At 28.6% G+C, this 10,767-nt stretch overlaps 2 protein-coding genes across 9 annotated transcripts in view; one reads left to right on the top strand and one right to left on the bottom strand.

Annotated features, from left to right (window-relative positions):
* The window catches only part of LOC106688136 (protein O-mannosyl-transferase TMTC4), an 18,890-nt gene extending 14,313 nt beyond the window's left edge, over positions 1 to 4,577 (top strand). For all 5 annotated transcript variants that reach the window (XM_067046858.1, XM_067046857.1, XM_067046856.1 and 2 more), the window contains 3 exons: positions 831 to 945; positions 1,244 to 1,426; positions 3,753 to 4,577. In XM_067046858.1, the coding sequence (XP_066902959.1) occupies positions 831 to 945; positions 1,244 to 1,426; positions 3,753 to 3,892 (438 nt within the window). In that variant the 3' untranslated portion in view covers positions 3,893 to 4,577. The remainder of the gene's footprint in view (positions 1 to 830; positions 946 to 1,243; positions 1,427 to 3,752) is intronic.
* A 799-nt stretch (positions 4,578 to 5,376) lies between these two features.
* The window catches only part of Mic26-27 (MICOS subunit 26/27), a 15,247-nt gene continuing 9,856 nt past the window's right edge, over positions 5,377 to 10,767 (bottom strand). For 3 of the 4 annotated variants that reach the window (XM_014432459.3, XM_014432462.2, XM_014432463.3), the window contains one exon: positions 5,377 to 5,606. In XM_014432459.3, coding sequence (XP_014287945.1) covers positions 5,565 to 5,606 — 42 coding nt within the window. In that variant the 3' untranslated portion in view covers positions 5,377 to 5,564. Of the gene's footprint in view, positions 5,607 to 8,281; positions 8,393 to 10,767 lie in introns of all 4 variants that reach the window. The other variant, XM_014432460.2, reaches the window with a different exon arrangement.

Raw genomic sequence — 10,767 nt, 5'->3', positions numbered from 1 at the left:
TATCTTAACATAGTTTCATTTTGTATCTTTTTAGCCCTGATGAAGCCCTGCAAAGTGGGGCGAAACGGAAAATAAAATAGTTGTAAACTATTTTCGTTTCACTTGTGACTGCAACCCTGACCATCTTTCTATATATCTTAATTTTTTAAAAAGTATTATGACCATTAATACTTAACCCAATACATAAAGACCTTAATGTTCCATATGTAACCGATCTAGCCTGAACCATATATTATCCCTTCCATTATAAATTCCCTAACCACCCAAACCCACTAGTTTCTAACCTTGCTTCCTCTTCTATTCCTGAGAAACTTCTGAGGTACCTTGAAAAGAAGAAGGCCACGAGACTTTCTAATGTAAAACGTTATTAGAAGCTAAAATTATAATGAATTCTAAATTTATACTATTCAAATCTATCGATGGGTTGTTCCTCTACATGCCTGTATCGCTCCATTATAAACTTACATCATATTTACTGGATGTATCATTATGTACAGTTGTAAATTTCTATAAAGATATATAAAAAAAAACCTATGAAGTATCAACCTTTCATGAAAAAATTGCATAACAGCTTTAACTTTTTTTGATTATGGTCAGTTGATTTAATATCAGCCAATTATACATGTTATCAAATTCAGGAAGGAAAATAACAAAAAACATGTACAAATATCAACATGTGTCCGACTTTTTAATGGTGGGCTGTTTAAAGGCACTTGCCTAGTTTTCCATTACAGCTAAGAGGTGTAAGATGACAATTGATATTTTTAGAAAATCTGTTATGGTCTAGCCTCAACTTACCTTATACATGTAATTGTTAAATTTTTTTTCAGTTCCTTTCTCAAAAGTTACATAACGAAGCCTTTGTAGCTTGGAAGCAGGCAACCACCCTCAAGCCGACACATAGTATTGCGTGGAATAACATGATAGTAATGTTGGACTCAATAGGTACTAGTTTTATTGAATATTTCATTGATGTTATGTGAAAATGGTGAGACTAAAAAATTCAATACATTATAGGAGAGCATTATTTACTTTACGTGATAAGGAAAATTCTTTTTCAATGAAATGTTTTATACCTCGTACATATATTTCCTAATATCACATAGCTAAACTAATTAGTATCAATACCTACTCCATTAAGAAGGCAAAAATACCAAATTTATTTAATTAACTATTTTTTACAGAACATCACAATTTATTTTAAAAGTTGAGTTGTTTTTATTATCCTAAAATATTTCTTTAGGTGAATTAGACAAAGCACAAAGTTTAGCCACAGAAGCTTTGATGTATCTTCCTAATGATTCCGCACTCCATTTTAATTTAGCCAATACACTTGGTAAAAAAGGTTATTATGAAAATGCAGAACAACATTTCTTAACAGCAATAAAACTTAAAAAAAACGAGGCTCTCTACCATACCAATCTTGGTAAGAATTATTGTAATTTTAAAAAGATTTATATTTTTTTAATTCTTATTAAAATGACTATGTATTTTGCTGTAACATCTAATGATATATTTAATCATCGCACCTTACTTTTGGAAGAGCGTTGACTAAAGTGCAAATTCATGAATTGTTGAGAACCCACATTTTGATCAACCTTTTAAAATTTCTTACAAAAAATAGGACATAAGCCATACAGAAAAATAAATTGTTGTCATATATATTTTGAGTTATTAGGTATAAGTAGGTATATTTTACCGTTAATAATTTTTTTTTCAAAACTACTTCTTTTTTAAAGCAATTTCATGAATAATGAGTGTTTAACTTCCAAATGAGTCATTATTTCCCTAAAATTTTCATTATTTTTTGTGATAGTTCACAATACAGTTATGATGTTATTAGGCATAAATGTAGTTTCCTGTTTAAAAATTTTTCACTAAAAATCACCCACAAATGACTATTCTGATCTTGTAACACAAGAGAGGTAGTAATGCCAAAAAACATGAGCCTGTTAGGCCCAAACCCCGCTAAGCTAATTTTTGGAATTTTACAGAATAAAAAAAAAACTAAAACTTTTTTAAGACATCGGAATGTATTTTATATGCAACTGGCTTATAGTCAGGCAATCTGCTGATTGCCAATTTTTTATTTGACAGGATATAAATAAAAAGAGAAAAAAGAAAATTGGAATTTTAGGTAAGGTTTTTCAGAAATTCGCCATGTGCTGAATTTAGCAACAGGTATTATTTTGGTATCAGTAAACACCTGAGAAGTTCAGCTATCTTCCACTGCACAAAATGTCTCATCTACAAAACCCTCATCATCAAACCTGTTCTTACCTATAGATCTGAGACCTGGACTCTCACAAGCACTGAAGTGAAAGAAATCCTTATCTTTAATAAAGATATTATGAGGCACATCAAACTTGAAAAAAGATTGCGTTGGGCTGAACACATTGATAGAATACGCTATGAAGATATTCCTAGAAAATTTCTTGTCGGGGCTCTGTTGTACAAGAGGAAGAGGTATAACACAGATTAGATGGAAATATGCTGTCATCCAGGATGCTTGAAACCTGAACACACACTACTGGTGAGACGGCTCAAGATAGAGTCAACCAGTAAAAGTTTATTGAGGCCAAATACATCAGTCTGTAGCACCCAGGAGCAGAGTGGTAGTTGTGTTGAATTTAGAGTTTATGCATACCAATTACTTTAACTAATTTGAACAACTTGAAAAATATTCTTTTTTGTAACAATTAAATTTGGGGTTATAAAAATACTTTAATAAAAGATAAAAACAGTGCTTTGTTAAGATGCTTATTAGGGTTTTAATGAAAAGAAAAATCTTTTAGACATATACAGAAGATAACTCTGACAGGACTTTGATACCAAGAAACTTATTATCAAAAACCAGGGTTTATACAAATGAGGATAGTCACAAATTTATCATCTTTAATCCAAATAAAGTTGAATTCTAGAAATAATATGGTATTATTTACTCAATTTAGTAAACATTTGTAATTATTTCAATGGTACTGCGTGTGATAAGTGCATTTCAATGTAACTGCATAAGTGTGATATATAACCCATGTATAAACCTAAGATTTGACCCATACAGTTTTAAAAAAAATTAATGAATTAATAACTGTTAGCCTGGATTCACTCTACCTTTCCCTCCTGCCTCTTCAACGTTTATTTTTTGTAATTTTTTTTTTAAAAAAAAGGTAAATTAAATAAATTATTTAATTAAAATTAATTGGTGAAATTAGGAAGTAAATTTTTTTTTCTCCAAATACTATTTATGAGACATATTCCTTCCAAACAATTACATTCATCTCTTGAAAGCTTTTGTAACTATTACAGTTTTAGGTGACCTGTCTTTAAAAAGGGTAATACATGATATTTTTAAAATCAGTTATTTTAAAGTTTTCTTTTATAAACATTGTTCTGGTGAAATATAATGATCAAACAATTCATGTTCATTACACTAATCATCAATCTAAATTACAGTAAATACAGTAGTTTTTCAAAATTATTCAATATCATTAGTTTCCCAACAAAACTCTGAATTATGCCAAGAAGTAGTAGTATGCCTTGGATAATTCATATCTTATAAAAAATTGTGTTTAGGTGAATTATACAATCTTAAATTGCAAGATTTTTGTTGAATATTTCCAGTTTCAGAATCCTTAACTGTTGTAATATGTTCTATGATCAATTACTATAAATTAATATTTTTAGTTTACCTTTTATTACTTAATTTGTAAATTTCATTAAATAATTTTGCTAATTTTCTATTTATTCAATAGGAGTCCTATATCACAGGTGGAAAAAATATCATCAAGCCGAAAATGAATATATGAAGGCACTGAAACTTAATCCAAATCTGAAGAATGTGGAACAAAATTTGAAAACTGTTCGAAAACTTATTTTTAAACAGAAAGAATAAATATTTTTAAACTTTTATTTAAATAAATAGATATTTGTCTAGATGTTTGATAATAAAGTAGAAACTAGTCTTGATAAAACCACATTTAATGATTTGTTTGTTGAACGTAAATTAGTTTATAAAACTTTAATTTACAACCTTTAAATCTTTTATCATTTAAGCATTTGATTTAATATTTTAAAAATAAGCTGTGGGAATATTTTAGAATTATCAATATTTTGATTTTAATAATCTATCCTTGCAACTGAGCAGAACTGAAGAACTTCTAAATTCTACTACTACTCAACAAAGTTCACTACTGTAACTTGTATTGCCAGTTATCATGCAATATTATAGTCATGACAGTGACTATTATATAGTTCAACGTTTGCAGTGGCGACTGTACAGTGTCACTATATTAACTGGCTTTAATATCACAGTAGCTTCTCTACCACTATATGTACTATCAATTATCATGTCAGACTGAGTGTAACTGTACTACTATGACAGCAACTATCATACAGTCTACACCGTAGTACAGACCAGGGTCCAATTACCTCAAAACTTTATATATATATTTTTTTCTTTTCAAAAAATAAACAAACTAAAATATATTCAAAGAACAATTTTTTTGAATAATCTTTTTAAATAAAATCTTTTTCATAGCAGTTATTGTGTTTACTTTAAAAATAAAAACTATGCAGTATCTGTTATTGTGAAATTTATTGAAAAAATAACGATTTTGGACCCTGCAGGCATAAGTGACATCAGGGCCCTGTTTCATAATAAAGTACAAACTAATACAATTAGTCTTGTAGATTTATCTTAATTCAATTACACAGACTTGTACAATAGTAACTTGTGCTTAAGTATTTTTTAATTCCTGTAATATCACTAATAGTCATCCCTATCATGAAAAAAATAATTAGTATTATTACCACACTAGTAATATTGTTAATTGTAATATGAACTAATACTATTAGCTTTCATTATGAAACAAGGCCCAGGTGGTCACAGGGCTGAACATAGCTTAGTGTTGTGCTTGTGTATGCTTTTTGATAAAGGCACAATTAAACCTCCATTTTTGCTAATACTTATAAATTAATTATTAAAATTAGTTAAGCATGATTAATTTGTACCACAAAATCTATAAAATTCTTGGTTTTTTTATTTTTTTTGAAAAGTATTTTCAAACTTCTTTATCTTTGTTATTATTTTTGATCAATAATAGGTTAGAAGTTATACCAATTCAGTTATCATTACACATGTAACTAGGCTAGAGACTTGGCCAACCTCTATCGTTCTTTACCGTAAATGATATGTTGTGCATTGAAATGTATGACAGTGTTAGAAACCAAAGTTAGTCATTTGTCAAATCAGCTGTTTATTTGTTGAAATAGTTGACTAACAGAATACGTAAATGCTCTTAAAATCGTAGTATCTAACTCACCATAATACATACTCAAAGAAATATATTAACAGGGATTTAGATAGGTAGAAATCTATGCTGTTCCAAATAATTATATTTCAAAAACAAAAATATAGTTCAACAATAAATTACTTGAAAGTGATATTTTGACAAATAAAAAAATCACTTTTTCTTCTACCTTTCTATCAATTAGAACTAAAACCAACTTTAAACATAATAAAACATACACCTCAATTTTATTTCAGAAAGTACATTTTTTTATTCTTAGTGATGTTCAGGTTTCTGATTTTTTGTGAGTTTTACCACCTGTAAAACAAAATATACATTAGAATTTTAACAAAAAAAAAAATTATTAGTAACATGTACATAGAAATAAAACAATTTTCTGTGAATAATGATAATGGTTATAGTGCAATGTTATAAACAAGTGCTCAATGCATCACCTATGCTATGGACCTATGCCATCACGTACGCACATATAATTATCAGTAGACATTTCCTGCGAGTTCCACATCCCGGAGAAATTTTTCAACAAACTATCATTAATAACTTAAGAGTGAAGGAAAGGGATTTCTCCTGAGAGATGAAGCAGCTATGAATCACCTGTCCCACTAAATAAAAACTGACAACTGTCTCTTGTGGTTAGGCTGATAGAAATTGATATTAGTGGACACATAGCAGTAATGCACAGGCTGGGTTAGATATTTTTAAACTTAGCCAACCACTTTTCTTATTAAAGAAAAATTATAACACATCTCTAATACATGCTAATTAAATTAATGGTGCAAAAATAAAATAGAAGGATACTAAAAAGAAGATTGGTTACATAATTTATTATTCTTTTATTAGAAAAAGAAATTTTCTTTCACTCAGTGTGAATTGATTTTACAGTGAATCACATTTAATAAAAATGTTTTTGAATAAGGCTAACTTTTATTAACAGTGAATTGGTAGACTAATGATAAGGAAAAATCGCAATAATTTACTTTTGATTTATAAGCATATGAACTTTGAAAAATTAAATAAAAAAGAGGGTGCAACCATCCTGACAGTTTTCATGTATATAAGTAATGACACAAGGATAAGTCAAAATGATAAATTAAAATTTTATAGATAGATAATTGACTGATTGCAAGGAGATGGTCTGGGTTTTGGTCAAGAAAGATATCTAGTTATAATTTCAACTACTTATTAATAGCCAATATTTTGACCCTCAGGGCTATAATATAAAGATACAAGGTGGGTAAAGCTAGCTAATGCAAGAGTATAAAAATGAAATGTAAATAAAATAGACAAAACAAGGCATAAAAATACTCTCCAACTTGGATAAAATTACAAAGTACATAGGAAAGAGTAATAGAACAAGATAAAAAAGCATACATATTACTAAACAGATCGATAAATTAACCAAGAAAATATATTAATTGACATGATAATTAGTAATGACAAGGTAAATTAATAATACTGAGGCAGTAGTGATTAATAAAGATTAGAATGATAGGTAATGGAAGAGATAACAAATTAGGTAAAAATTAACTAATCTATCCTCTCTTAAAAAAAAAAAAAAAATTGCTGTTAAAGTGAAAATAAATACATAACAGTAGGGAGGTATGCAGAATGAGTAAAAGGTAATGATATGGATGAGGATGATATACACTAAGTTAAAACCAATTTAGCAATATCATAAGAATAGTAATATAAACCGACTGTAACGTGAAAGAAAGTTTAATGTGACACCTCAGTAGGATTACAGTGGATGAACTAATAGAGGATGGGGGATGAACCGAAAGAAGAGCAAGGTAATGGAAAATAATATATAACAGGAAGATGGTCCAGGTGCAGCCGAAATAACTCAAACAGTAAACAAACTATAATGAGCCGGCTTTCAGAATATACGAAACGTTTTTAGAAAAACTGTTATTTAAGAAGGCGATTTTTTCAAGATCACGTTCACCACCAAATTTTTCCCCAATTATAAATGACAATATAAATTAAGTTTAAAGAGGACAATAAAAACCAAAATTAATAATAATAATAATATAGAAATATAATATAAACTGACTGTAACTTGAAAAGAACTTCAATGTGACACCTTAGTAGGATAACATGAAAAGTAGAGTGACCCTAACTCTTAATGGACTCAATTGTACTGGAGCCTACTTTGGGGCCTCTGGTACGCAATATATGTGCCTCCTGCATGTAGACAATCTCTTGCACATCGGCGACAGTTGAGCAGATGGCTCTGTTGTGAGTCACTGGGGCAGATGATAAAGGTGTTAGCAGGAGGAATACCTACTTACCTCCTCCTACAGGAAGACTATTACAAGTAGTCTTCTGTTTCTTTTACTTTCTTTCATTTTAAAAGCCCTGATGAAGCTCTGCAAAGTGGGCCGAAATGTTGGCTCATAATAAATAGTTTGTTTACTGTTTAAGTTATTTCGACCGCACCCGGACCATTACACACTGACAATCGACAATGTTCTGAAAAATAATGTAAATTGTTTTGATCACAGAGGTGGGCTGCTTTCCACTGTTGTCAACTCCTACAATGTATCACAGATAGGATAGGATGAGAAATAACTAAATAATTAACTGACTGTTATCTAATTATATATAACTTAATATATCTTTTTGGTATTCATCTTTAACTTCATTACTATTATTGATTTATTTTTCATGTTGGTTTGTTTATATGGGTGGTGCATTTTTACATTTTTATGCATCCACCATTATATCTATTTTATTTACAAATTACTTTCATAAACTTGCATTAGCTTTACCTACTCCGTATTTTTTATTTTAGCCCTGCAATTATTAGTAGCAACGTTGGCTACTAATAAGTAGTAGGAAATATTTCTTAAAATTAAAATGATCTGCATATAGTCAATAAAAATTAATTAAATGGATCTGAATATCCAACAAGTTAACAAGTAAGGTGTAGGATAAGAGTATTATGAAGGATAGAAAGGAAAAGGAGTCACCGGTTCATTAAGGATGAGGTCTAGTTCCTTTGGGTGGACATTTACAGAGTTTTTTGAGATCTGACTGTTCAGGTGGAAGAAGATCTTTACATTGTAGTGAATCAGTATCATCTGAAAAATTATAAATGACATTTTTGAAATGACTATATATATATATTTCCATTTTTTTTGGTATATAAAAATTATGCAATAAGTGCAATTTATAACATAAATCAAATTTAGATTACTGAGATAACATAAAACCATTTAAATGTGAAAGATAATTGTTGCTTAGTTAGGATGAAATTCTAATTAAAAAAAAAAAGTAAATGTTAACGGGAAAAATTTTGATTTCTAAACAACAATATTCAATACAATCCTGGATTTATAAATATTGAATATGAGACAATATACATAAATAAGCAGTTTATTAAATATTGGAAATAATTCTTTTCACTTCATAGAGAGAGGTAAATTTTGTTTTAAATTTACTAAAAATCATTAGTAAAATAATTTCTATAAAAGGTTAATTTAATCAAAATATACACTTGAACAGGATACTACATACTTGATGCTGACGGGATGGGATCTAGCTAGAAGTTCGGGTTATAAACCCAATATCATTCATAGCATTTCTAGTGCCTCTTATTTGCATTAGTTTTTATAATTTATGCATCCATTTAGTTATAAATTTCTGTTTATTGTGATTAATTTTATTTAAAGTCAGTTATTTTATATTTTCTTATCATTTTCCCAAGAGGAAAAATTGTTTGGAGGACCTTAATAATCTTTGGCAATATTCAGCTTCTTTTCATTCATCATACCAAATGTCTTTCTCTTCAGAGACTTATGAGTTTTGAGGACCCTTTTTTTATATAGGAAGTTGAAATGAGATTTTTCCATAATTTTGGTGTTACAAGGTATCACATCACAGCTTAAATGACAATTATTACATTTCTAGGCTTATACTAAAAGCTTAATCTTGACCACTTTTGAGTCTATTGCACTTTTTATATTATAATAATAAAATTATTATTTCAATATAATATGATACATTTCTATTTATAATAATTATTTCTTCAATATAATTTCATTATCATAAAAATAATATTACATCATATTTTAAAATATTTATCTTTTATATTTATCATGTTTTACTTACTATTTATTAATGATGATACTTACTACTTAGAAGACCAGTTAGAAGCATAAAAACCTTAAGGACTACCAAAATATGAATTTGAAAAGAAATTTACACTAAGAACTAAAACTAATTAGAAGGTAGCTATCAATTTAAAAATTATGCAAAACACAAAGACTTGGGAAAAATAAACTGTGAAAAAACAAAACAAAGCAAAATGATCAATAAAAACAAAAACAAAAAATTTTATTTCACTTTTTAAAGGATAGTAGGATGGTGAACCATAAGAATTGTAAGTGATTTGGCGTAAGGTATTTTTTTAAATTTTGATTGATTAATACATCTTCATGCATACTTGTGGAATCAGGTGCTTTATATAAACTTAATACAAAGTTTATTAAAGAAGATCGAGCGAGGAATTGAAATGGATAAAGAAGAAGACAGTTTCTATCAAGTTATTTTTATTTTTCATGATTAGTCCTTTTTTAGTGATAGTGGTTGCTTTGTTACGTTATTTAGTCAATCAGATGCATTTGGTCATGTGCTCATGATAAAAAATCTGGTGTAATGCACTCATCACACCACTTTCACCCACTACTCACTACCCCCTTTCATCCCCAAATTTTGAGTAGAATGGCAGACTCATATTTAAGTTATCACTATTTTATAATTTTCAGAAAAAAAAAAAAAAAAAAAATCGAAGACCAGGGAAGGCGAGAATTTTGACCAAAACATTTTTTTTTCTATTACTTTAAATACTCTAAACTCCATACTTTAGGATTCTTGGGGTGAGTATAACAAATATTAACTATTTTCCTGCCTAAAATTTAATACAACAGAAGAATACAACAATTTAACAAAAGATAACAGATCGGTAAGTAATGCAAATGAGTAGGATCAGGTGGTCTTAGCTTTTCTGGTTAGAATCGGATATCTCTATTTTTCCCCTAAATAAAAATTGTTTTTATTTTGACTTATAGAGCAAAAAAACTTGATGTCGTTTTCATCATTCAATGATGATAAAGAGATACTGATTAGCATTGAATGATTATCACCAGTTGCTATTTTTTTTTAAAGTTGGAGGAATATTTTATTAATTTAAAAATTCCTGTCAATTGTAAGACTTTTATAATTTTGGAGAGGTTGTTTTGATTGTCACATATTGCCTGTGCTAGAGTCCATGGAACCCCGAAATTGACCACATCTTGCAATTCAGTTCGCCCTTATCTTTAAAAAAAAGAAATGAACTAAAAAAAAAAAATTAAAATCCCAAGAAACTAATAACTCAGTTGGTGGTGAAGAGTTGAAAACAAATGAATATTTTTAAGACAGTACAAGAGAAAAAAAAACTGTAATTTCACAAAAA

This window comes from Halyomorpha halys, unplaced genomic scaffold, assembly GCF_000696795.3.
Source record: "Halyomorpha halys isolate HHAL.00 unplaced genomic scaffold, Hhal_1.1 Scaffold1061.1, whole genome shotgun sequence".
NCBI classification, from domain to species: Eukaryota; Metazoa; Arthropoda; class Insecta; order Hemiptera; family Pentatomidae; genus Halyomorpha; species Halyomorpha halys.
Note: the sequence above shows the minus strand (reverse complement) of the source record. Positions and strands in the feature narration are given on the sequence as shown.